Below are 25,865 nucleotides of genomic sequence, written 5' to 3' on the forward strand. Positions count from 1 at the left end.
ATGACCAGTGAGATATACCTGCTGGAGCGCATACTACGGGTGGGTGTTGCTATGGTGAACACTGAGCTAAGATAAGGAGGGGATTTGCCTAGCAGTGATTTATAGATGGCCTGGAGCCAGTGGGTTTGGCGACGAATATGTAGTGAGGACCAGCCAACAAGTGTACAGGTCACAGTGGTGGGTGGTATATGGGGCTTTGGTGACAAAACGGATGGCACTGTGATAGACTACATTAAATTTGCTGAGTAGAGTGTTGGAGGCTATTTTGTAAATGACATCGCCAAAGTCAAGGATCGGTAGGATAGTCAGTTTTACGAGGGCATGTTTGGCAGCATGAGTGAAGGAGGCTTTGTTGTGAAATAGGAAGCCGATTCTAGATTTAACTTTGGATTGGATATGCTAAATGTGAGTCTGGAAGGAGAGTTTACAGTCTAACCAGACACCTAGGTATTTGTAGTTGTCCACATACTCTAGGTCAGACCCGTCGAGAGTAGTGATTCTAATCGGGTAGGCGGGTGCCAGCAGCGTTCGATTGAAGAGCATGCATTTAGTGTTACTAGTGTTTAAGAGCAGTTGGAGGCTACGGAAGGAGTGTTGTATGGAATTGAAGCTCGTTTGGAGGTTTGTTAACACAGTGTCCAATGAAGGGCCAGATGTATACAAAATGGTGTCGTCTGCGTAGAGGTGGATCTGAGAATCACCGGCAGCAAGAGCGACATCATTGATATACACAGAGAAAATAGTCAGCCCAAGAATTGAACCCTGTGGCACAGAGACTGCCATAGGTCCAGACAACAGGCCCTCCGATTTGACACATTGAACTCTATCTGAGAAGTAGTTGGTGAACCAGGCGAGGCAGTCATTTGAGAAACCAAGGCTATTTAGTCTGGCAATAAGAATGCGGTGGTTGACAGTCGAAAGCCTCGGCCAGGTCGATGAAGACGGCTGCACAGTACTGTCTATTATCAATCGCGGTTATAATATCGTTTAGGACCTTGAGCGTGGCTGAGGTGCACCCATGACCAGCTCGAAAACCGGATTGCATAGCGGAGAAGGTACGGTGGGATTCGAAATGGTCGGTGATCTGTTTAACTTGGCTTTCAAAAACTTTTGAAAGGCAGGGCAGGATGGATATAGGTCTGTAACAGTTTGGATCTAGAGTGTCACCCCCTTTGAAAAGGGGGATGACCGCGGCAGCTTTCCAATCTTTGGGGATTTCAGACGTTACGAAAGAGAGGTTGAACAGGCTAGTAATAGGGGTTGCGACAATTTCGGCGGCTAAGTTTAGAAAGAAAGGGTCCAGATTGTCTAGCCCAGATGATTTGTAGGGGTCCAGATTTTGCAGCTCTTTCAGAACATCAGCTGTCTGAATTTGTGTGAAGGAGAAGCGGGGGGGGCATGGACAAGTTGCAGCAGAGGGTGCGGAGCTGGTGACCAGGGTAGTGGTAGCCAGGTGGAAAGCATGGCCAGCCGTAGCAAAATGCTTGTTGAAATTCTCGATTATTGTAGATTTATCGGTGGTGACAGTGTTTCCTAGCCTCAATGCAGTGGGTAGCTGGGAGGAGGTGCTTTTATTCTCCATGGACTTTAGTGTCCCAAAACTTTTTGGAGTTAGTGCTACAGGATGCACATTTCTGTTTGAAAAAGCTAGCCTTTACTTTCCTAACTGCTTGTGTATATTGGTTCCTAACTTCCCTGAAAAGTTGCATATCGCGGGGGCTATTCGATGCTAATGCAGTACGCCACATGGTGTTTTTGTGCTGGTCAAGGGCAGTCAAGTCTGAGGAGAACCAGGGGCAATATCTGTTCTTAGTTCTGAATTTTTTGAATGGGGCATGCTTATTTAAGATTGAGAGGAAAGTACTTTTAAACAACAACCAGGCATCCTCTACTGACGGAATGAGATCGATATCCATCCAGGATACCTGGGCCAGGTCAATTAGGAAGGCCTGCTCGCTAAAGTGTTTTAAGGAGCATTTGACAGTGATGAGGGGTGGTTGTTTGACCGCGGACCCGTTACGGACGCAGGCAATAAGGCAGTGATGGCTGAGATCCTGGTTGAAGACAGAGGAGGTGTACATAGAGGGTAAGTTAGTCAGGATGATATCTATAAGGGTGCCCATGTTTACGGATTTAGGGTTGTACCTGGTAGGTTCCTTGATCATTTGTGTGAGATTGAGGGCATCTAGTTTGGATTGTAGGATGGCCGGGGTGTTAAGCATATCCCAGTTTAGGTCACCAAGCAGTACGAACTCTGAGGATAGATGGGGGGCAATCAATTCACATATGGTGTCCAGGGCACAGCTGGGGGCTGAGGGGGGTCTGTAGCAAGCGGCAACAATGAGAGACTTATTTCTGGAAAGGTGGAATTTTAGAAGTAGGAGCTCAAACTGTTTGGGAACAGACCTGGATAGTATGATAGAGCTCTGCAGGCTATCTCTACAGTAGATTGCAACTCCACCCCCTTTGGCAGTTCTATCTAGACGGAAAATGTTGTAGTTGGGGATGGACATTTCTGAATTTTTGGTGGCCTTCCTAAGCCAGGATTCAGACACTGCTTGAAACAAAGGAGCTATTTGAGGCAGTTTGAGAGAGACTTGGGGCTTTACAGTGAAATTGTATAATAAGAACTAACTGGAACAGCAATAGGCAAGGCATATTGACATGGGAGAGAGGCATAAAGCAATCACAGGTGTTAATTGAGAGCGCTAAGACAGCAACTGGTAATGGCGATGAAAGTTTGGGCTGAGGCTAAACAGATAAACAGGACAGGGTACCGTGTAAAGGAACAGTCCAGTGAACAGCAATATGTGAGTCCGAGAGCAGTTCGAATTGGTGCTACAGCACAGGCTAGCAGGAAGCACGGTTGTTGTTTGCGTGTGTTAGCGGGCCGGGGCTAGCAGATGGATCTTCGTGGTCGTCGCAACGGGAAGCCTGTTGAAACCACAGACGATTACGTCGGCAGACCAGTCGTGACGGATCGGCGGGGCTCCGTGTCGACTCTAGGAGGTCTTAGAGTGGTCTTAGACAGGAGCCCTGTCTGATCCTAACTTATTTACAGCTGCATGTTTATGATTGTGCACCCTTGGGATGCAGTAAACGGCCACATATCCAACTGGTGTCTCAGACCTTCTCACTCTCCCTCTACAGGAACGTCCAGAAGGAGGACAGGCTCCCAATGATGGACGAATACAAAGAGTATAAACGGATCAAAGCCAAACTGCGTCTGCTGGAGGTGCTCATCAGCAAGCAGGACTCCTCCAAGTCCATCTAGAGAGAGCGACCATCCTGCTACCGTCCCTTCATCCCACCTGACACAGAGGGTCACCCGCATCACCCCAGGCCTACATGTCACCCCTACATGGCCCATACCCCTCCCCATCCCTTATCAACCATCCCCCTACCCGCACCCCTGAGGGAAGGCATGGCAGCCACCATATCTCACTGCTGTCTCACCACCACAACCCATCTGTTTCTACCACCCCCAGCTCATGTACAGGTGAGGTGTCCTCACTGGGGACTCTGAGGGAGAAGTCACATCTTCATTCCACCAGTCAAGACTCAACACACACCTTTTTACTTCTTTCTGTGAGTTGCATTCGGAGGAATTCCCCCTTCCTCATTAGTTTTGTTTTTGTTGTAGCTTTTTTTTTCATGAACTTTTCACGTACCGTAGTTTCTCATACTGAGAAATCATATTGGAGAGGACAGGAGCTTGTGTTTTGTAGCGCATTTTAGTCACCTGGCCACCAGTTTAGATGTAACAAACTGAACTCTCCCTCCCTTGGAGCGAGGAGACTGGTCATCCTATTTCAGACATTCAGACTTGCATGGATTCAGTTAACGAACTCGATCTTCAACACTGGGATGCTTTTATGTCGTCTGAGTGCGAGTTTTTGGGAGAAAAAAAGTATTTACTGTGTATGTATTCTTGTAAATCAATATGTACACAAATGTTTTTATGTTACAGTATGTTATTTTCCTTGAATGAAGAGTAATTCCTTCTTGGGTTTGAAAAGAAACTTACTGTGTTAGTATGTTATGCTATTCCCAATTGTTCTATTATTACACATTTGCCACTATGGAAACTGAGTGAGTTTTATCAGTTGGGACTGGTTGTGCTGTTCTTTTGTCTTTGTTGTTTTTATATTTGGATCATCAGTCATCACTGAAAGGAGTTTGGCACACACCAGGTGGGCAGGACAGCCAGTTAGGTGAATCACTTGGTGTTCCTGTACCTTAACCGTCTCCGTTTTCTGGCAATAAAGCTAGACGGCTTGACTTCTTTGCTGTTTTTTTTTTTTTATACGCGTTAAAGTTCAGTTGCAGAGTGGATCTTTGTGCGAAGTGTCCTGGATGGGGTGTTAGATTAAAGCTAAGGTCGTTTCAACTACATCAGTATTATGCTAAATACAGCATATTGCAATGTTAGGGTGTGATGGATGGTTTGTAGCCCTGTTAGATGGTGTTGGACTTCAACCTACAGTCAGTGACCACCACCTTTTAGTATGGCAGACAGACGCTCCCTATCACTCCCAGGTGCCCAGTTATACAACCAGGTGTGTTGACCAACACCCTACTGCACACAGCCAGTATTTAACCCCCAGTGTTGTGTGTGTGTGTGCTGATGGACAGTGGTCAGGCGGACGGACAGGCTTCTTGAGGACAGCCATAAATAACATATCACCATTTGGCTGCCAGTCAGTCTAGAGGTCCAGTCAGCCCTGTGCCCAGGTTAAGATGACAAACGGTCCTCATGTCCTAATCCCCTTTTAGTCACTGGGGAATGTGAACACCAGCTAAAAGAGTTCTCATGCATCCCATATCCAGTGTGAGGTAAACTCGGCGTCCTCGTTTAAGGTTTCACTTATTACGCAGGACGGTGTCTCTGACGGGAAGTTCCCATAGCGAGTCGAGAACAGGATCAGCTGACTTCCTGGCTTTTAACGACTTGTGCCACAACATCTAGCTACTGTATGTTGTTGCACCAAAAGTTCAATGTGTCCTTGGTTAGCTATCACTGACCCACTGCAAATGAGCTACATTCCTTCAATCTAGAGTCACACAATGTCAGGCTATTGCTATACATGTTTTCTCTGGTGCTGCGGTCTCTCTCTCGCTGGGTGTTGGTGGAGTCTATTTTTCATTATGGGATATGTCCCATAGTGAGCCAGAGTGTTTGGCCAGGCAATGTAGAGCCAGGTCATTGTCAGGTCCAGGGGAGTTGTCTGACCACAGGGCTCTGAGAAGGCTTTACCACGGCCAAGCAGAACCAACAGCACCTTGACCCCTGACATCAATAAGTTGACCCTTGACATAAATTGTCTGTCTCTAGAGCCTGAAAGCTCTTCTGGGCTTCATTATAAAGGTCCCATGCAACAACAACAGAGTCAAAGTGATGCATGTTTGGAATGACACTGAGGTGTGTCTGGTCTGTCGGCGTCATGCCTCCTCGGCGTGCTGTCTGCCACTCCTTAGAGGTCATCGATCCTAACCTTTGACCCCTAGCTAAACTAGCAGTCAGCATCACATCACTATCCTTCAGAAGCTCTCTGGACTTGACAAGACCAAGCAGGAGCTTTAGAGAGGAGCACCAACCCTTCATCTGTTTAGTTGACTAGTTCTAGTCCTGGCAATAAAATACAAAAAACATTTGAGATATGTTGTAGACTAAATGTCTATGCACATTAGGGTGGGGAGGGGAATTAGTGCTGTTTGCTTGTTGTTGGGAATGGGAAGGCACCACCAGTGGCACTAACTGTAAGGATCTGCATCTGCTTCAGGAGGTGGAATAATGGAAGACATTGTCAGTCAGACCAACACACCCAGAATATAGGGAATCTAATTTTGCCTGAAGGATGTTTGCGCTGAACCAAGAGTTTTGCCTTGGTCCCTCACTGGGTCAAAACCAAGTCATGTAACCTTTGTTTGAGTTGGCAGGGTGTGGTGTATGTATGGGTGGACAGTGTGGGGAGGTTCTAGAAGTTATTTGCACAGCATTCTGAGAATGCAGCCCTTGTTTTGTTTGTCAATTTGTACCTTGTTTTAGAAGCACTACTTATATCTGAAGGATGAATGTCAGAATTTGTTAAATTATTTCTAACACATTTGGCCCCTCGTTTCACTTTCTGTGATGTTCAAACTTGATAATGTGTTCTTTTTTTATTACCATTATTTTGTATTTAAAAAAAATTAACCTCTCACTAATACATCTATACAGTGTAGTACCTCTGTATTGGCTAAGAATCTGCTATGTTTTTGTTTTGTAGAAGCTAGTCTCAGTAGTTGGCTTGCATGGCAAAGATTTGTATTGTTTCTATTTTTGTGCCATGAAGATGAAGCAATAAATTAGCATCAATGGAATGTGGGGCCTTGTTAACCCAGTATGTGTATTTTCTGAGTATATGGCTGATTAATGTTTAATCTATTAATGGGACTAACTTGGTCTGCTGTTTTCTACCTTGCAGGCCAACCCATGAATCTGTCACTTGACTAACTGCTGTGAGAGTTCCAACGCAACTCAGTTTTCTGTCTGCTTAAACCAGCATTTTTACCACTTTTGTTGTCAGCATAATGTTTTTTGGGGCACTGCTTTAACCAAATGAGAACAGATTATCAATGTGGTGACAATGATGGAGGTATATTTGGACTTAACATTCCGATTTGTATTATTTTAAAAGGAAAAAAAATTGAAATTGGTCGATGGATTTGTAATTTCCATGTCAAATTCCAAGGGCTTTTTTACTCTTATTATTTTGTGTTGTGCCTGCAACAAGTGGTAAAAATAATGTGAAGCCCACCGGCTATAAGGATGTACACTGACCCTGTTCATAGCCCCATGCCATCCCACGCATGTTTGTTTTTCTGGCCCATGGAGCCGGTGGCAGGTTGCGTCAACTGACTAGCTGATCAGCCACTGGCTCCCAGAGCCTCCCCTAGCTATATGTGGAGCTGTGTTTTACATCTATATATGTATCTATAAATGCTTTTGTGAATGCGTGTTTTCCTTCATTTACACATAAAGTACTATCAGTAATAACGTATATTAAAATGATGAAAAAAAAATTAAATAAAGATTGTAATTTACATGCCTCATGCTGAAGTTGTCTTCAAACTGATGGGAAAGGTTACTTTAACCAGATGCACAATTTAAATACAAATACATAAGCTATATTGATGTCAAAATATACTGCACCATATATAGCCCAGTATGCATGCAATAACTAGCTAGGTGGTTTGCAGTGTGTTGAGTCAGGTGAATGCCATTAAGAGCAGGAATGTGTTTTCATGGAGGACAGAGATGGTTGTGAGAGCGGGCTGACCATGACCCGGCAGAATAAGAGTGGAAAAACTGAGTCTGCAAAGAACAGAGGTCAGCACGTGAGGCAGCAGTTGGAACAAACCCAAACAGTGATATATTACACCCTATACACATAAACATCCATCTCCATGGGCCCCTGAATTGCCATAGCACATGTTGATCAGCAGACCATCTTTAGGCTTAATTACATGCCTTTTTAACAATATTTAGTGAATGATCAATGTATCCCTGAGCCCAAAAAAAAAACATATTTCATTACCTGGCTTTTACACACTTCTAGAATGAGGATGGCCATGTTTTTTTAAAATGTGTTACTGCTGCCCTCTAGTGTTCACAGCCAACACTAACACGTAGGTAACACCACACTTTATGAAGACCAGCTTTGGTAACGCTTGAAGATGCCCTCCAGGATCTTAAGCACAACAAATTCGTAACATACGAATTGCAAAAATAAAACATGATGTAGTACACAAAAAATGGGGACCACTTTTGGCTCGTGAGCACCACTTTCAAAACAAAATTATGAAGTTATATGAATGTTTGAGAGGGCCTCTTTAATTTGGAGAGTGCCTAGATGGTCAATAGCTGCAGTGTATTCATTAGCTCTTGCAACGAAAACTGTTTACCATTTAAGAACCAAACGGAAGCAAACAGAGCAAATGGAATGAAACAGGGAGGGACTTAGCTGAATTTGTCCAATAGAAATTAGTTTTCCATTTGGAGTAAACGGTTTCTGTTGTAAACTTTTTGCAACAGACAAAACATTTTGCAACAGAATTGACGTAATGAATACACCCCAGCTCAAACTACCAAGCGCAACAGTTAACCCTAACCCAAGTTTCATGTGTGGTCCTCTGTAGCTCAACTGGTAGAGCCCGGCGCTTGTAACGCCAAGGTAGTGGGTTCGATCCCCGGGACCACCCATACACAAAAATGTATGCACGCATGACTGTAAGTCGCTTTGGATAAAAGCGTCTGCTAAATGGCATATTATTATTATTATTATTATGTCCTCAACCCTAACCCTAACCCTAACTTCATGTCCACACAGGATGTCAACCCTCTACACTTAGCCATAACCCTAACATCATTTCCACACCCCAGCTCAACGCTCCCTGACCCTAATTTATTATATTTCCACACTATGGGGTTGAAGTAACACTGAAATTGTGTAAATGATAATAATGCCCTTTTTGTGTAAGAGCTGTTTTTTTTTTTAAATGCCTGGAATTTCAGCCTGTTCAGGTGGGATGGAACTTTTGGCCCACATCATGACATCACAATGTGATCTGATTATAATAGAACAATGACTGTTCATCTGGATAAGAGGGTGGGTTCTAGACCATCCTCTCAGCCAATCAGGGCTGTGTATGTAAATATCTTCACATTTGTTTCCCAACACCCACACAATCAGACTGAGCATTTTATTTGAGTTATTTTAATTAAACAGTGATTTATTAGATATACAGTGATGATTTAAAAATACAATTACAAAGACTGCATGGATGCTTTAACCCTAACCCTAGTAAGTATATTGATCGCTGTGGGAATGGAACACACAATTTGTGTTGCAACTTGCTAGTGTGCCATGCTATTTTAATGGTTTCATTGTTGAATTATATATATCATTAAAAAAATGACACATCCATTAAAATTTTTTAATTCATAGATATTTATTCAATTATATATAAAATGATCATACTAATGCACACAGTCCCTACTACAGTCATGTGTTAATGTTCAGCGCAGTTAGACAATGATTCAAGGCCACACTTCCCCCACTTAAAATGAAAGGCCATTTTTGTCAGTCATAAACTGAGCAGCTGAAGACATGAGGACTGTCAAGCGGAATGGACGCAGTCAGTCCATGCAGGGTTTTGGACACCCATGGTCTGTAGATCCAGGCTGGTGTCCTTAAGCTGTCTCAGTGCAGATCCCTGAGTGGTCCAGCTCTGACATCTGACCTCTGCCTGTACCTCTCCAGAGGGACCCTGTGACTCAGCTGTGAGAGGTTAAGAAGGATGCAGTCTGGGATTGTCAGTGATATGTGGATAGCTAGTAGAAATGTTTTGTGTTTTACCATTACCACCAATGGAGAGATTAGCCCTCCATTCTGTATGACAAGTGGCCTGAAATGTAATGTACAAGGCCACGAACATGGCTGCTAATGGCATTCCCTGACAACAACAGATGCCATCCTCATACACTCCCAGTCTGAGTCACACATACATCTCCTCTCATCCTTACAATGGTGTCGCACAGTCAGCTGCATAGTCCAAGTTAATTAAAAAGCCAGGTTAGGTTCTATGTTATGATGAGAGGCAGATGTTCTATACATTATTATGATCAATGTACCCACTGTAACCATGTATCCAAATGGAACCACTTCTTGAACATACGAGAAGGAAAATGCTCAAAGGGATTCTAGGTGGCCGTGGTATACACAACAATGCTCATTACAAATGCTATTTACTATCATCTAATATCCACAATAGAAGAAACGTTAGAAAATATTTCACCGACCTTGATATAATATACATCATATTATACAAGTTGCCTATGTCCTGCATATTTCAACATCGCTCTGGAATGGCTAAGTACAACCATAGTAAACCTAAATAGAATCATTTCAATCAGAAATACCAGAATCTCAGAACAAAATGACAGTATAGGCTAGGAGTAGAAAGAGACAGTAGGGGTCAATTCCATTTCAAGTCGAGATTCATTGAAAAGTGCCTTAGTTTTAATCTAATTTCAAATGTCCAATTCATTCATTGAATTTCAATTCACTTCCTGAATTGATGAGAGCTGAAATTAAATTCAACCCAACCCTGGTAAAAGATGTGTTGAGCTTGGAATAATGTTAACCAGAATTATTGTGCCTGATGCAGAAGTTGAAAAGTAGTCTTTTGGTCATGTTACAGGAAATTAGCTTTATACAAAACAAAAAAGTGCTAATGCATTAATTCTTTGACATGATGTCCATTGTCTAATGTTTTTGCATCAATTTGGCACGTCTCGTTAAGATACAAAGGTTTGCAAACAAACACTCGGATACAGTATGAGAGTGCATTATGGCACATCAAGTAAGCCAAGTCAAGACTGACAGCATATTGGTTATCACTTTACAATTATGTATCTACAGTGCATTTAAAAACACCACATTAACATGGTCCCCCATTGCAGCCAATTCCAATATGAGAAAAAAACATGATCGATTCAAAATTGGAAATTGTATGCATTTGAGGCATGTGGCTCCTGGTGAATGCTGGTCCAGGTTGGTCCTCCAGTCTGTCTGTTGAATTCCTCCAACAATTATCTCAGGTGGTATTTAAAAGGGAGGACCCACTCAGGCTGCAGACAGTGAGAGAGCCTGTGAGTTTCACCTTGGTAGTGTAGTGACCATAGCCTCAGTCCTGCAGTCCATCCATGGCTGACTGACTGACCTGATGATCATCAGTGCATTTCTACATCAGTAATACCACATGGCATAGCCAGAGCCCCATGGTTGGTTTGAGAGGCCTCTGTTGGCCACAGTGTAGTTTCCTAGGCCAATCAACAACCTTCTTCTTGGTTAAAGCTCATTTAGTCTATCCCTTTAAAAAAGGCCAGTTTATTCTCCCTCTCTGTTCAGTTGGAAAGGAGTCTGAGGAGAGTGTGGCCCTCCTAATACTAACATAGCTAAATGGCCCCCTATGAGTCTGTAGGACAACAGTCCCCCTCTAGCCCAACACGTTGGCAGCCAGTCTTAAGACACTCTGCTCCAGGCAGCATTGTTGAGTCTTGGGGTCACTTTGACCATGGAAGCCAATGTCCCCCCCCCTCTTTCTCCCTCTCCTCCTCTCTCTCTATGGCAGCCCAGACCCATGCTCAGAGCCACCTGTCAGGCTAGTGTTACTCCGAGGAGTTGACTGTGAAATCAGACGTCTGTGTGTGCGTCAGAGTGGCTCCCTTTGGCTGCTGCCTGTGGCTGTGGGGTCCTGCAATCGGGGGCTGATAGTCATAAAGGCTTGTCTATGACAGATACACCTGTAGGGGAGATAGCAGAGGACTTCATTCTTCAGACCAGAAGGTCCCGAGTTTGGCTGCATAGACAAGCATTTGAAAGGGGGTATGAAAGGTCAAAAAGTTGAAAGGTTACCTGCATAGCTTCGGCCATTGCTCATGTTGGTGGGGATGAGGCTCCACTTGTCTGTGGCAGGGTTGTAATACTCCACTGAGGAGAGGTTACAGGAGCCGTCATCTCCTCCGATCACATACAGCAGTCCGTTTATGGCACATACTCCTGCACCAACACAGGGGGGAGAGGTTTGAGACACACACACACACTATGCCCACATTTTCTGCATCTCATGGTCTCTAGAGTGTCTCTGTGTGTTAGGCTAATTACCGGCATTCCTCCGACACATGTTCATGTCGCACACTTGTTTCCAGGTGTTACTAGGGGGATCGTACACCTCCACACTCTTCCTCACCAGGGGCCCGTCGTGGCCCCCCGCCGCATACAGCTGCCCGCTCAGCACCCCAACACCTACAAACACACCACACACAAACGTCTGGTTATATCTCTTCACACAAACACGTATACTTGCACATGCTACAGATGTTTACCAGCCATAACTGTAGTCCATTAATAACCCCAAGGTGGAGCCAAGTATCAGTTCCAGTAATTATCTTGTGAACGGCACCCTCTACCTCTATAGCAGTAATCTAATTTCAGTGCTCATTCGGTTTAGATCGCTGTATGCTAGGGTTGGGTGATGTTAACCTTTGTCCTATCGTGATTATGTACCCATAAAACATTGTGATGTACGATGCTATCGCCCCTATAGCGTGAAATCGAATGCAACTGGACGAATCATGACGAAAGATGATGTTGAAATCCTGGGCAGAGGCGAAGTGCTGGCAATGGCAAATCTTTTCTAACATTCCTTTCTGGTGGAGGAGAAGAACAGAGGTGTGTGTGTGTGTGTATGTGTGTGTCTCGCACATGATGGAGCAGTGACTATCTGATAAGGTACAGGCTGCCTTACCATAGTGAGCTAGGTTATAGGCCTCCATCATGGGCTGGATAGAAGTAGTCTACCTGGATAATAATTGCTTTATTTGCCTCGTAAAATAATAGAGCTGTGATTGATAATAGCCTATGCCTAGGCTATAAACTTTCATTCTTGTTACTCTTGAAAGCCACATCAACTTTAGGTTTTCAACCTCGCATGGAGGGTTTTTCCCGGCCCGCATGGATCATTTCTTTCTTAATAAGCTTAAACTTTAAATTCGTATTTTCTATAGGCTCTTGATATTGTTTAGTCCCCTGGCTGTTTTTAGGCTATTCAAATAACTTTTAACCGTTAGATGTATTGTTTGATCGGGAGAAAACCATGCATAAAACGATGAAGTGTAGCCTTCAGCCATATTCATAGCTTATTGAATTGAGAGAGAAGGGAATATAGGCTACGTTTTTCTTTAAACAGCTAGTCAATATAGTTAAGGAGTGTCCGTTATAAAAAATACTATAAATTAAAATATTTAGGCTATAGCCTAATACCCACGACATCAAACTATGAAATAACACATATGGAATCCTGTAGTAACCAAAAAAGTGTTAAGCAAATCAAAATAGATTTTATATTTGAGATTCTTCAAATAGCCACCCTTTGAATTGATCACAGCTTTGCACACTCTTGGCATTCTCTCAACCAGCTTCATGAGGTAGTCACCTGGAATTCATTTCAATTAACAGGTGTGCCTTCTTAAAAGTTAATTTGTGGAATTTCTTTCCTTCTTAATGCGTTTGAGCCAATCAGTTGTGTTGTGACAAGGTAGGGGTGGTATACAGAAGATAGCCCTATTTGGTAAAAGGCCAAGTCCATATTATGGCAAGAACAGCACAAGTAAGCAAAGAGAAACGACAGTCCATCATTACTTTAAGACATCAAGGCCAGTCAATCCGGAAAATTTCAAGAACTTTGAACGTTTCTTCAAGTGCAGTTGCAAAAACCATCAAGCGCTATGATGAAACTGGCTCTCATGAGGACCAACACAGGAATGGAAGACCCAGAGTGACCTCTGCTGCAGAGGATAAGTTCATTAGTGTTACCAGCCTCAGAAATTGCAGCCCAAATAAATGCTTCACAGAGTTAAAGTAACAGACACACCTCAACATCAACTGTTCAGAGGAGACTGTGTGAATCAGGCCTTCATGGTCGAATTAATGCAAAGAAACCACTACTAAAGGACACCAATAAGAAGACACGACCTGCTTGGGCCAAGAAACACGAGCAATGGACATTAGACCGGTGGAAATGTGTCCTTTGGTCTGGAGTCCAAATTGGAGATTTTTGGTTCCAACCGCCGTGTCTTTGTGAGACGCGGTGTGGGTGAACGGATGATCTTCGCATGTGTATTTCCCACCGTAAAGCATGGAGGAGGTGGTGTTATGGTGTGGGGGTGTCTGTGATTTATTTAAAATTCAAGGCACACTTAACCAGCATGGCTACCACAGCATTCTACAGCGATACGCCATCCCATCTGGTTTGGGCTTAGTGGGACTACCATTTGTTTTTCAACAGGACAATGACCCAACACACCTCCAGGCTGTGTAAGGGCTATTTTACCAAGAAGGAGAGTGATGGAGTGCTGCATCAGATGACCTGGCCTCCACAATTCCCTGACCTCAACCCAATTGAGATGGTTTGGGAGTCGGACCGCAGAGTGAAGGAAAAGCAGCCAACAAGTGCTCAGCATATGTGGGAACTCCTTCAAGATTGTTGGAAAAACATTCCAGGTGAAGCTGGTTGAGAGAATGCCAAGAATGTGCAAAGCTGTCATCAAGGCAAAGGGTGGCTATTTGAAGAATCTCAAATATAAAATATATATATAAAAGAAAAACCCTTGAATGAGTAGGCCATTCACAGACTGGCCAATAAAAAGAAAAGATTAAGGGCAGTCTGAGATATGGCTTTTTCTTTGCAACTCTGCCTAGAAGGCCAGCAACCCTGAGTCGCCTCTTCACTGTTGACGTTGAGACTGGTGTTTTGCGGGTACTATTTAATGAAGCTGCCAGTTGAGGACCTGTGAGGCGTCTGTTTCTCAAACTAGACACTAATGTATTTGTCCTCTTGCTCAGTTGTGCACCGGGGCCTCCCACTCCTCTTTCTATTCTGGTTAGAGCCAGTTTGCGCTGATCTGTGAAGGGACTAGTACACAGCATTGTACGAGATCTTCAGTTTCTTGGCAATTTCTCGCATGGAATAGCCTTCATTTCTCAGAACAAGAATAGACTGATGAGTTTCAGAAGACAATTCTTTGTTTCTGGCCATTTTGAGCCTGTAATCGAACCCACAATTGCTGATGCTCCAGATACTCAACTAGTCTCAAGAAGGCCAGTTTTATTGCTTCTTTAATCAGCCCAACAATTTTCAGCTGTGCGAACATTATTGCAAAAGGGTTTTCTAATGATCAATTAGCCTTTTAAAATGATAAACTTGGATTAGCAAACACAACGTGCCATTGGAACACAGGACTGATGGTTGCTGATAATGGGCCTCTGTACGCCTATGTAGATATTCCATTAAAAATCTGCCGTTTCCAGCTACAATAGCCATTTACAACATTAACAATGTCTACACTGTATTTCTGATCAATTTGATGTTATTTTAATGGACAGAAAAAATACTTTTCTTTCGAAAACAAGGACATTTCTAAGTGACCCCAAACTTTTGAACGGTAGTATATATACAGTGGGGAGAACAAGTATTTGATACACTGCCGATTTTGCAGGTTTTCCTACTTACAAAGCATGTAGAGGTCTGTAATTTTTATCATTAGGTACACTTCAACTGTGAGAGACGGAATCTACAACAAAAATCCAGAAAATCACATTGTATGATATTTAAGTAATTAATTTGCATTTTATTGCATGACATAAGTATTTGATCACCTACCAACCAGTAAGAATTCCGTCTCTCACAGCCCTGTTAGTTTTTCTTTAAGAAGCCCTCCTGTTCTCCACTCATTACCTGTTTAACTGCACCTGTTTGAACTCGTTACCTGTATAAAAGACACCTGTCCACACACTCAATCAAACAGACTCCAACCTCTCCACAATGGCCAAGACCAGAGAGCTGTGTAAGGACATCAGGGATAAAATTGTAGACCTGCACAAGGCTGGGATGGGCTACAGGACAATAGGCAAGCAGCTTGGTGAGAAGGCAACAACTGTTGGCGCAATTATTAGAAAATGGAAGAAGTTCAAGATGATGGTCAATCACCCTCGGTCTGGGGCTCCATGCAAGATCTCACCTTGTGGGGCATCAATGATCATGAGGAAGGTGAGGGATCAGCCCAGAACTACACGGCAGGACCTGGTCAATGACCTGAAGAGAGCTGGGACCACAGTCTCAAAGAAAACCATTAGTAACACACTACGCCGTCATGGATTAAAATCCTGCAGCGCACGCAAGGTCCCCCTGCTCAAGCCAGCGCATGTCCAGGCCCGTCTGAAGTTTGCCAATGACCATCTGGATGATCCAGAGGAGGAATGAGAGAAGTTCATGTGGTCTGATGAGACAAAAATAGAGCTTTTTGGTCTAAACTCCACTCGCCGTGTTTGGAAGAAGAAGAAGGATGAGTACAACCCCAAGAACACCATCCCAACCGTGAAGCATGGAGGTGGAAACATCATTCTTTGGGGATGCTTTTCTGCAAAGGGGACAGGACGACTGCACCGTATTGAGGGGAGGATGGATGGGGCCATGTATCGCGAGATCTTGGCCAACAACCTCCTTCCCTCAGTAAGAGCATTGAAGATGGGTCGTGGCTGGATCTTCCAGCATGACAACGACCCGAAACACACAGCCAGGGCAACTAAGGAGTGGCTCCGTAAGAAGCATCTCAAGGTCCTGGAGTGGCCTAGCCAGTCTCCAGACCTGAACCCAATAGAAAATCTTTGGAGGGAGCTGAAAGTCCGTATTGCCCAGCGACAGCCCCGAAATCTGAAGAATCTGGAGAAGGTATGGAGGAGTGGGCCAAAATCCCTGCTGCAGTGTGTGCAAACCTGGTCAAGACATACAGGAAACGTATGATCTCTGTAATTGCAAACAAAGGTTTCTGTACCAAATATTAAGTTCTGCTATTCTGATGTATCAAATACTTATGTCATGCAATAAAATGCAAATTAATTACTTTAAAATCATACAATGTGATTTTCTGGATGAAGTGTACCTATGATAAAAATTACAGACCTCTACTCGCTTTCTAAGTAGGAAAACCTGCAAAATAGGCAGTGTATCAAATACTTGTTCTCCCCTCTGTATATATATACAGTGGGGGAAAAAAGTATTTAGTCAGCCACCAATTGTGCAAGTTCTCCCACTTAAAAAGATGAGAGAAGCCAATAATTTTCATCATACAGTGGGGAAAAAAAGTATTTAGTCAGCCACCAATTGTGCAAGTTCTCCCACTTAAAAAGATGAGAGAGGCCTGTAATTTTCATCATAGGTACACGTCAACTATGACAGACAAATTGAGGAAAAAAATCCAGAAAATCACATTGTAGGATTTTTTATGAATTTATTTGCAAATTATGGTGGAAAATAAGTATTTGGTCACCTACAAACAAGCAAGATTTCTGGCTCTCACAGACCTGTAACTTCTTCTTTAAGAGGCTCCTCTGTCCTCCACTCGTTACCTATATTAATGGCACCTGTTTGAACTTGTTATCAGTATAAAAGACACCTGTCCACAACCTCAAACAGTCACACTCCAAACTCCACTATGGCCAAGACCAAAGAGCTGTCAAAGGACACCAGAAACAAAATTGTAGACCTGCACCAGGCTGGGAAGACTGAATCTGCAATAGGTAAGCAGCTTGGTTTGAAGAAATCAACTGTGGGAGCAATTATTAGGAAATGGAAGACATACAAGACCACTGATAATCTCCCTCGATCTGGGGCTCCACGCAAGATCTCACCCCGTGGGGTCAAAATGATCACAAGAACGGTGAGCAAAAATCCCAGAACCACACAGGGGGACCTAGTGAATGACCTGCAGAGAGCTGGGACCAAAGTAACAAAGCCTACCATCAGAAACACACTACGCCGCCAGGGACTCAAATCCTGCAGTGCCAGACGTGTCCCCCTGCTTAAGCCAGTACATGTCCAGGCCCATCTGAAGTTTGCTAGAGTGCATTTGGATGATCCAGAAGAGGATTGGGAGAATGTCATATGGTCAGATGAAACCAAAATATAACTTTTTGGTAAAAACTCAACTCGTCGTGTTTGGAGGACAAAGAATGCTGAGTTGCATCCAAAGAACACCATACCTACTGTGAAGCATGGGGGTGGAAACATCATGCTTTGGGGCTGTTTATCTGCAAAGGGACCAGGACGACTGATCTGTGTAAAGGAAAGAATGAATGGGGCCATGTATCGTGAGATTTTGAGTGAAAACCTCCTTCCATCAGCAAGGGCATTGAAGATGAAACGTGGCTGGGTCTTTCAGCATGACAATGATCCCAAACACACCGCCCGGGCAACGAAGGAGTGGCTTCGTAAGAAGCATTTCATGGTTCTGGAGTGGCCTAGCCAGTCTCCAGATCTCAACCCCATAGAAAATCTTTGGAGGGAGTTGAAAGTCCGTGTTGCCCAGCGACAGCCCCAAAACATCACTGCTCTAGAGGAGATCTGCATGGAGGAATGGGCCAAAATACCAGCAACAGTGTGTGAAAACCTTGTGAAGATTTACAGAAAACGTTTGACCTGTGTCATTGCCAACAAAGGGTATATAACAAAGTATTGAGAAACTTTTGTTATTGACCAAATACTTATTTTCCACCATAATTTGCAAATAAATTCATTAAAAATCATACAATGTGATTTTCTGGATTTTTTTTTTTCATTTTGTCTGTCATAGTTGACGTGTACCTATGATGAAAATTACAGGCCTCTCTCATCTTTTTAAGTGGGAGAACTTGCACAATTGGTGGCTGACTAAATACTTTTTTCCCCACTGTATATATATATATATATATATATATATAAAATACAAATCTCCAATTTGGACTCCAGACCAAAGGACAAATTGTTCGTGTTACTTGGCCCAAGTAGGTCTCTTCTTCTTATTGGTGTCCTTTATACAGTACCAATCAAAAGTTTGGACACACCCACTCATTCAAGGGTTTTTCTTTTTGTAGAATAATAGTGAAGACATCAAAACTATGAAATAACACATATGGAATCATGTAGTAACCAAAAAGGTGTGTTGGGTCATTGTCCTGTTGAAAAACGAATGATAGTCCCACTAAGCACAAACCAGATCATCCGTTCACCTACTCTGCGTCTCACAAAGACACGGCGGTTGGAACCAAAAATCTCAAATTTGGACTCCAGACCAAAGGACAAATTTCCACCGGTCTAATGTCCATTGCTCGTGTTCCTTGGACCAAGCAAGTCTCTTCTTATTATTGGTGTCCTTTAGTAGTGGTTTCTTTGCAGTAATTCGACCACGAAGGCCTGATTCACGCAGTCTCCTCTGAACAGTTTATGTTGAGGTGTGTCTGTTACTTGAACTCTGTGTAGCATTTATTTGGGCTGCAATTTCTGAGGCTGGTAACTCTAATGAACTTATCCTCTGCAGCACAGGTAACTCTGGGTCTTCCTTTCCTGTGGCGGTCCTCATGAGAGCCAGTTTCATCATAGCGCTTTATGGTTTTTGCAACTGCACTTTAAGAAACTTTCAAAGCTCTTGAAATTTTCCGGATTGACTGACCTTCATGTCTTAAAGTAATGATGGACTGTCGTTTCTCTTTGCTTATTTGAGCTGTTCTTGCCATAATATGGACTTGGCCTTCTACCAAATATGTCTATCTTCTGTATACCACCCTACCTTGTCACAGCACAACTGATTGGCTCAAACGCATTAAGAAGGAGAGAAATTCAACAAATTAACTTTTAAGAAGGCACACCTGTTAATTGAAATGCATTCCAGGTGACTACTTCATGAAGCTGGTTGAGAGAATGCCAAGAGTGTGCAACGCTGTCATCAAGGCAAAGGGTGGCTATTTGAAGAATCTCAAATATAAAATATATTTTGATTTGTTTAACACTTTTTTGGTTACTACATGATTCCATATGTGTTATTTCATAGTTTTGATGTCTTCACTATTATTCTACAATGTAGAAAATAGAAAAAAATATATCTATATTTTCTTTAACTATACCACGTATCGTACAGCTCCATTACACATGCCATAGATTCCCTGGACTTAAAGCCACAACACTCCCATGGCTTATGTTTTCTCTGTGGACACTGACGGTGTGAGTGTAGCACAGGAGGTTGGTGGCACCTTAATTGGGGAGGATGGCCTCATGGTAATGGCTTGAGCGAAATTGTATCAAATACATCAAAACACATGGTTTCCATGTGTTTGATGTCATTCCATTTGCTCTGTTCCGGCCATTATTCTGAGCTGCCTCCTGTGGAGTGTTGAGTGTATGTAGGCCACTGATCGGTGGCAGTGCATGCTTCTCGAGACAGAAGCTACTGTTGTGTCTGTGAGGAGGACAAGAGAGGGTTGTTGATGCTGAGGTCTGTACCTGCTCCGCTGCGTCTGGTGCTCATGTCAGCCATGTAGCCCCACTGGTTACTGACTGGGTTGTACTCCTCCACCGTGCTGAGACACTGGCGCGACGCCCCGTCGTAGCCACCCACCGCATACAGCTTCCCTGTACAACACAACGCACACCCACTGAAGAATACAACGAGGAACACGTACAAAGAGATGCTGAATGTACACCCACAGCCAGAAACACAACACCCCCACTGATAAATACACAAGCACAGATACACACAGAAGCTCTTTATAGACACTGAAGCACTCACACACACACTGATATACTGTAGATAGACACAATTAGAAGCTCACAAATAGCACTGTTGACACACACACACACACACACACACAGTTCTTCTCTTACCGTCCACCACTCCCACTCCGACACTGCTGCGTCTCGTGTTCATGGGAGCAACAAACATCCACTCATTGGTCTTGTAGTTGTAGGCCTCCACTGACGACAGGCCTGAGATGGAAGGATGGAAAAAGGAGAGGAGAAACAGGAAGCGTTTCAACAAAGCAGCTCTAATATACCTTCTGAAAGCAGGGCACAATACTCAAATCAAATCAAATCCAATGAGGCCCAACACTAAAATTCTCTCCTCTCTGCTCCAGTGTATCAGTATAATCAGATGCGGTCGGGGTGACCACCACTGTGTCTAACAACACAATCTAGACATTCTTTCTGGAGGCACTACTGCTCCCTGCTCCATTTAGTCACACTGTAACATGCTCCGCTGCCCCTTTAAAAGCCTACTGGAACACTTAGAAAACACACTCGCTGAGCAGTGGTGACAAAGATTTTAGCTCTGGGGGGAGGGGAGAAGGAAGGGGATAAGAGGGGGGGTAAGAATGGGTACCTGTGCTCCCGTCGAAGCCCCCCACGGCGTAGAGCATGTCCCCCAGTACGGCCGACCCAAGGGTGCTGCGTCGCTCTTGCATGCTGGGAACTGTAGTCCACTGGTCCCTCACCCCGTCGTACACATCCACCGTCCTGACTCGCAACGAGCCGTTGAAGCCTCCCACCGCGTACACCCTCCCTGCCATGAACACCACACCTGAGAGAGAGAGAGAGACAGAGGGAGAGGGAGAGAGCGATAGGCAGGGGAAAGAGATTTATGCCAATGAGTGCACACATTAAAGCAGGCCTATTCAACTGGCGGCCCGCGGGCCAGATCTAGCCTGTTTATCGATTTAGAATGGCCCTTTGATCAATTCTGAACATGAATCAAAAGAATCAGAGAAATAAAAGGCCATATTTAGTGCCAAAAAGAGCCCTAGTTCAATATTCTCCAAATGGGAGAATCTGTTATGCAGCACTATATTGGATCACTCCAACATGGTATCCTTCCGCTCGGCAGGATCCATTACGAGTAAGAATTTCAGATTAGTCCCGTGTACCGGGTAGTGCTGCGGCTGACCCCCTTAAATAGCTACTGCCGCACTACACCCACCTCTTCCTTTTCTCGGCTCATTCCAGAGAGGATTCGCTTGATAAGAGCTCATGTTAGAGTGTATACCCACAGCTATTCAATAGCTTGGAGCAGCTAGCTAAGCTAGCCTCTCCACCTGGGTGCTCTGCTGTCCCCCCACTCGGTTGGGCTTGTGCCATCTCGTTTGGGTTTTGTCCTTCTATATAATTACTTGTGACAGTGTACCAACCTGGGCGATACTCGGTTTGGTCGACCAGTATTGCGGCGCTGAGGGTTTGTCCTAGTTTTCTGTGACTTGTCTGTCCACCGGAACCCTCCCGGTTGAGCCTTCGGGCTCGGGGACTCCCGCAAGATCATGAGTCTGTGTATGTTTCGCTCTGGCGGGCTTGCATTTCTCCCCGGAGAGTGAGTCACGTGTCGCTAAGTGCACCACACTTCTCTCACAGGGGCAGCCATCTTGCCTAGACTCGTGTGTTCCACGGTGAACGAGCTATGCAGTAGCTAGCTTAACGAGCATTCTAAAATTTATTAAAACTGTTTTTTCCCCCTCATCAAGCTACACAGAATACCCCATAATGACAAAGGAAAAACAGGTTTTTAGAAATGTTTGCAAATTTATAAAAAATTCTAAACTGAAATATCACATTTACATAAGTATTCAGACCCTTTACTCAGTACTTTGTTGAAACACTTTTGGCAGCGATTACAGCCTCGAGTCTTATTGGGTATGACGCTACAAGCTTGGCACACCTGTATTTGGGGAGTTCTCCCATTCTTCTCTGCAGACCCTCTTAAGCTCTGTCAGGTTGGATGGGGAGCATCGCTGCACAGCTATTTTCAGGTCTCTCCAGAAATGTTCGATCGGGTTCATGTCCGGGCTCTGGCTGGGCCACTCAAGGACATTCAGAGACTTGTCCCGAAGCCACTCCTGCGTCGTCTTGGCTGTGTGCTTAGGGTTGTTGTCCTGTTGGAAGGTGAACCTACACCCCAGTCTGAGGTCCTGAGCGCTCTGGAGCAGGTTTTCATCAAGGATCTCTCTGTACTTTGCTTCGTTCATTTTTCCCCTCGATCCTGACTAGTCTCCCAGTCCCTGCCGCTGAAGAATATCCCCACAGCATGATGCTGCCACCACCATGCTTCACCGTAGGGATGGTGCCAGGTTTCCTCCAGACGTGACACTTGGCATTCAGGCCAAAGAGCTCAATCTTGGTTTCATCAGACCAGAGAATCTTGTTTCTCATGGTCTGAGAGTCCTTTAAGTGCCTTTTGGAAAACTCCAAGCAGGCTGTCATGTGCCGTTTACTGAGGAGTGGCTTCCGTCTGGCCACTCTACCATAAAGGCCTGATTGGTGGAGTGCTGCAGGGATGGTTGTCCTTCTGGAAGGTTCTCCCATCTCCACAGAGGAACTCTGGCGCTCTGTCAGAGTGACCATCGGGCTTGGTCACCTCCCTGACCAAGGCCCTTCTCCCCCAATTGCTCAGTTTGGCCGGGCGGCCAGCTCTAGGAAGAGTCTCTAAATTCTAAAAACCTGTTTTCGCGTTGTCATTATGGGGTATTGTGTGTAGATTGATGAGGCAAAAAAAATATTTCATCAATTTTAGAATAAGGCTGTAATGTAACAAAATGTGGAAAAGGAGAAGGTGTCTGAATACTTTCCGAATGCACTGTATAAGCAAAGGTCGAGCTAACGTGTGTGTGAGTTCACGTGCTCTGGCCCTCCTCCCACGATCAGGCAGTTCACACCCCGTTCACGTCTCCTCTCCTTCAGATAGTCTCATACACTAAGGCTGGTACTGTAGGTCTGTAGTATCTGACTATTACAGTATTGCAAAGTGTATACTATAGACACATAGTAATATAACACTGTTGGCTTCACTTTCACAGAGAAACTACATAACTATTATGGTGTTTCATTGTCAGAGATGCAGGGTACCCCTGCCTACGGGGGATGCACACTCTGCCTGCATGACCTGTCTTGGGTTAGATCACGCACGGAGAGCGATTAGAGAACCCAATAGTTGTTTGGCCTCTGCCACCTTTGGAGAATGTGTGCGCTTAGCACGCCTGGAAGGGATGAGGGCCACAGTACAGTCCTCCCCATCTGATGACCATATTCCCCCCTCTGGGGTGATGCGTCGTCGCGGCAGCACCCTTTCGGCCTCTTTGGGGGCCCCCCTCCAAACTTAGTATGGCTGAGGAGTTGATCCGCCTCGAATGTCAGGCGAAAAGCCTGCGGGAGGAAGTGGACGCTTTACGGGGGGATGATGACGGCGACCACGCCCTCTCTCTCCACGCTGGAGATGAGTTGGGTGACAGTGCTTCAGCGCCATCTGTAGCTGGGAGCACCGTTACGGAGGCAACCCCGGTGGTGACAGACACAACATGGGAGCTTTTAGCGAGAGTGGCTACCACCCTTGATATCAAGCTGGAAGAAGCACCATCTGAGCAGCTCCTTATCCCCATCTGCCCCAAGTTCGCTTTGGCTCTCCATTAGGAGCAAGATGGAAGGTCGATTCGATTGCGACAACCAGACCAGGCCGTGGACTCTCCTAATGGATGCAGAGTCCTTGGGGCTAGACCACTATTTGGTGATGGATGACATGGTGGCTGCCATGATCCTCCCTGACAAGGAGACCATTGGCAAGGTGCCTCGCCTCAAACCAGGACCTGAAAGAGTAAGCGAACAGCTGCAAAGCACTTTCGGCGCCTCATAAATGCGGCTATGATGCTGCAATCCTACCTCGCCCTGCTGGTCCCTCGCCTCCCAGGGGGTCGTGACGAGCTTAAGGAGGCCACAGAGGTGTCAACGCTGCTCACGACGCTCCAGACAGACATGGTAGGTTCCAACGGCAAGGCTTTGGCTTCAGGCTGGCACAGTCTAAACTGCCACCGCCAGTTCAGAAAACATTCTTGGAGCTCCCCTTCACGGCAGGTTCCACCTTTGGGCCAGGGGTCAACAACATCATCCAGCAGACTATAAAACTGCGCAAAAACAGAGAGACTTTGCAGGAGTTCTTGACAACGCCCTACCGCCGCCGCCCCTCGGAAGAGCTGGAAGACAGGGCAGGATGTCCCGAGGGCGTTCCAGCAACGTCTTGGCCACCCTCCTCCCCGCCGAGACAGCAGGGGCAGGGAAATGGGAACCGGCGTTTTACACCCCGACAGCACAAGGGCAGGCATCGTGACCACCCTTACAAGCATCGGCACGCGGCTAAGAAGGATGGGCCCCGGCAGCCCTTCTGAGTTGCTGGCGGTCGGCCTCGGCCGTCTCTCCCAGGCCCAAAGGGCAAACTGGGAGAGGCAGGTGGAGTCTCCCTGGGTACTGGGCACAGTCCTGAGGGGATACAAACTCCAGTTCTAATGCCTACAGCCCTCCTACAGGGGCATCTGGGTCACCTCGTGGCAGATGGGGTGAGGAAGGAGGCGCTCCGGTTGGAGATAGTCTCGCTCCTGAGCAAGGACGCAATCAGGAAGATAGAGCCGCTAGAACGGTTAAGTGGGTTCTACTCCACGTATTTCATAGTTCCGAAAAAGGACGGCAGCTTTCGGCCGATCCTGGACCTGCGCAGCCTCAACAAATGTTTAAAGGAGCTCAAGTTCAAGATGCTCTCGCTAGCGCGGGTGTTGCAGGCAGTCTCGAGCAGCCAATGGTTCACCACGCTTGACCTGAAGGATGCGTACTGTCGTGGAAATTCTACACAGGGGCACTCGAAGTCAATCTTAAATGAATCATTGTTTATTAACAGCATGCTGGAGAGGTCAGTCAAACTTAGATGCATAAAGTACTAGTCTGAAGTGAGCTCTACCAGGGCAGTCCCATTAGTTCTGTTATATACTGCAGACAAGTTATATTTGCATGATTTAGCTTATTCATCATTCATAATTCATTCATCATTAACGTTTGCTTCATTCATCTGACCGACCAATACTGGTTCATACATGTTACAGACCAATACCTCACAAGGCTTCTTCTCTCTAAGATGAGACCTTGAAACTGAGATATCTTTCATTCTCAAAACAAGGGTCTAGGCGTACTGCTAAATTGCAGATACTGATAGTGAGGATTCGTTCAATTAGTCACTTACATGAACACAGAAATTGGTTATTAGAAAAGCACAAACATAGATCACAGAAATTGGTAATTAGAAAAGCACAAACATACAATTTTCCATCACAGTACTTCCACGTTCCTGTTCATCGAGATCACTGGAAGTACCTCTGGTTTGCCTTCGAAGGAATGGCTTACGAATTCAAAGTCCTCCCGTTCGGCCTTTCACTGGCGCCGCGTACATTCACAAAGTGCATGGACGCAGTCCTAGCGGCTTTCATGTCCCAGGGCATGCTAGAACTGAACTACCTGGACAACTGGCTGGTGTGTGCTCAATCAAGAGAGCAAGCTACAGCAGACACAAGGATAATCTTGAAGCACATTCAAGACATGGGCCTCACCCTAAACAGGGAGAAGAGCAACCTGACTCCCTCACAGACGGTGGTCTT

The 25,865-nt window shown here is 45.0% G+C and overlaps 2 protein-coding genes across 5 annotated transcripts in view; one reads left to right on the forward strand and one right to left on the reverse strand.

Moving 5' to 3' along the window:
- The window catches only part of fam13b (family with sequence similarity 13 member B), a 73,932-nt gene extending 66,846 nt beyond the window's left edge, over window positions 1-7,086 (forward strand). For both annotated transcript variants that reach the window (XM_045208283.1, XM_045208284.1), the window contains one exon: window positions 3,151-7,086. In XM_045208283.1, coding sequence (XP_045064218.1) covers window positions 3,151-3,274 — 124 coding nt within the window. In that variant the 3' untranslated portion in view covers window positions 3,275-7,086. The remainder of the gene's footprint in view (window positions 1-3,150) is intronic.
- A 4,055-nt stretch (window positions 7,087-11,141) lies between these two features.
- LOC121544828 (kelch-like protein 3) overlaps window positions 11,142-25,865 on the reverse strand; it is a 29,251-nt gene continuing 14,527 nt past the window's right edge. For 2 of the 3 annotated variants that reach the window (XM_045208285.1, XM_041855019.2), the window contains exons 10-15: window positions 20,795-20,992; window positions 20,299-20,400; window positions 19,918-20,046; window positions 11,712-11,852; window positions 11,463-11,606; window positions 11,142-11,350 (exon numbers count right to left, since the gene is read on the reverse strand). In XM_045208285.1, coding sequence (XP_045064220.1) covers window positions 11,322-11,350; window positions 11,463-11,606; window positions 11,712-11,852; window positions 19,918-20,046; window positions 20,299-20,400; window positions 20,795-20,992 — 743 coding nt within the window. In that variant the 3' untranslated portion in view covers window positions 11,142-11,321. Of the gene's footprint in view, window positions 11,351-11,462; window positions 11,607-11,711; window positions 11,853-19,917; window positions 20,070-20,298; window positions 20,401-20,794; window positions 20,993-25,865 lie in introns of those variants that run through there. The other variant, XM_045208287.1, reaches the window with a different exon arrangement.

The sequence above is a fragment of the Coregonus clupeaformis genome, chromosome 3 (assembly GCF_020615455.1).
Source record: "Coregonus clupeaformis isolate EN_2021a chromosome 3, ASM2061545v1, whole genome shotgun sequence".
NCBI lineage: Eukaryota > Metazoa > Chordata > Actinopteri > Salmoniformes > Salmonidae > Coregonus > Coregonus clupeaformis.